At 77.2% G+C, this 1,499-nt stretch overlaps 1 protein-coding gene across 1 annotated transcript in view; it reads left to right on the top strand.

Moving 5' to 3' along the window:
* SLC4A2 (solute carrier family 4 member 2) overlaps positions 1-1,499 on the top strand; it is a 20,755-nt gene that overhangs the window by 6,593 nt on the left and 12,663 nt on the right. The window contains exon 2 of the mRNA XM_085312025.1: positions 1,054-1,201. Coding sequence (XP_085168151.1) covers positions 1,142-1,201 — 60 coding nt within the window. The 5' untranslated portion in view covers positions 1,054-1,141. The remainder of the gene's footprint in view (positions 1-1,053; positions 1,202-1,499) is intronic.

The raw sequence follows: 1,499 nt of genomic DNA, 5'->3' as shown, positions 1-1,499 counted from the left end.
TGGGTGCACGGGGCGGCAGGACCGCTGCTGGGCTGGCCGTGGGACGCCCTGGGGCTGGCGGGCGCCAGGCGGCGTCGCCCCGCRTGCGGGCCCCCGGCAGCGAGCGGGTGCCGGTGCTGCAGGCTCTGCCTCGCTCCCGCCGGGGATCTGCAGGCCTGGGCACGTGCGGCCACCCAGCCCCTGCGGCACCGCCAGCTGGTGCCCTGTCGCGGTGGGAGGCTCCACGCTGGCCGCGGTGCCGGCAGGCAGGACGTGCCCTTGTGCGCTGGCCGGGGGCAGCGTGCAGGCACCGGCCGTGTGTGCACGGTGCCTGGCCGTGCCGTGCCATGCCGCTGGCGCTGAGCCCCGAGCTGGCCCAGGGGCAGCAGTGCTGGCGCTGAGCCATTCCCGGAGCTCCCTGCTGCACCCAGCCTCTGGAAAACCCCCGGCCGTGGAAACGGCGGCTCATGGCTGGCAGCTTCCGCCCTGCCGGGAGGAGCTGGTCCTCCGCGACGCGGAGCCAGGGCCGGGCGCAGCCGGGAGCCCTGCGGGGCGCAGGGCGAGCGGGACCCCGGCTGCCGAGCCCCTGCCGGTGCCTCAGCCCGGCCCTGCCGGGAGCCCAGGCTGGGGGCTGCCCCGGAGCCGCTGGTGCCCCGGGCTGGGGCCGGGGCGGCGGGGGCAGCTGGTGACGGGCCGGGTGAGTAACCCGCGCGAGGCGCAGTCACGCACTGGCCCCCGTCACGTGGGGCCCCTCCGGAGACGATAAATCCAGGGCGGCGGTGGCGGCGGCCGGGTGCCGGGGACCGGCACAGGGCAAGTGCGGGCACAGCTGGGGGGTGGGATGGGGCCGGGCTGGGTGCAGGGCTGAGGGGTGGCCGCGGATGCTGTGCTCCCACGGGGGCCCGCAGCCGAGGCAAACGGCGCCGGAGCTGGGCCAGGCGCACCGGCCGCTCCTCTGCTGCCTGCCGCGGGCAGCCCCGCGCTGGCCCCGCTGTCCGCCCACGGCGCGGCTCCTGCGGGCTGCGCTTCGCTCGGGGGCCGCTGGGCGCCCTCAGCCCTCTGCTCCCCTCCCAGGTTATGCGGCCCCGACGCCGGCCCCTGAGTCCCCGCGAGAAGGAGAAGGGCTAAGCGGGCGCCCCGCGCCCGGCCCCGCCGCCGCACCATGAGCCACGAGCAGGTGTCCTCCGAGATCCACCACATCGTCTCCTCGGCCTTCGAGAGCGTAAGTGCCTCCGCGCCGGTGCCGCGGCCCCCGGGGCCCGGCCGTGCAGCCGGCGGGGTCTGCCCCATGGCCGCCCCACGACGTGCCCTGCCTGGCATGGGCATGCAGGGCCAGAGGGCTGCCGTGGGGCTGCACGGCTGGGGGGCAGGGCTGGGGGGCTCCAGCCCCATTGCACGGCCATGGGGCAGGGCTGCAGTACTCCGGCCCCCTTGCATGGCCATGGGGCAGAGCTGCAGTATTCCAGCCCCCTTGCACAGCCGTGGGGCAGGGCTGCAGTACTCCAGCCTGATTGCACCGC

The sequence above is a fragment of the Rhea americana genome, unplaced genomic scaffold (assembly GCF_003343005.1).
Source record: "Rhea americana isolate MKP2758 unplaced genomic scaffold, rheAme1 scaffold_354, whole genome shotgun sequence".
Classification (NCBI taxonomy): Eukaryota; Metazoa; Chordata; class Aves; order Rheiformes; family Rheidae; genus Rhea; species Rhea americana.
The sequence above is the reverse complement of the archived record's forward strand: the minus strand, read 5'-3'. Positions and strand labels throughout refer to the sequence as shown.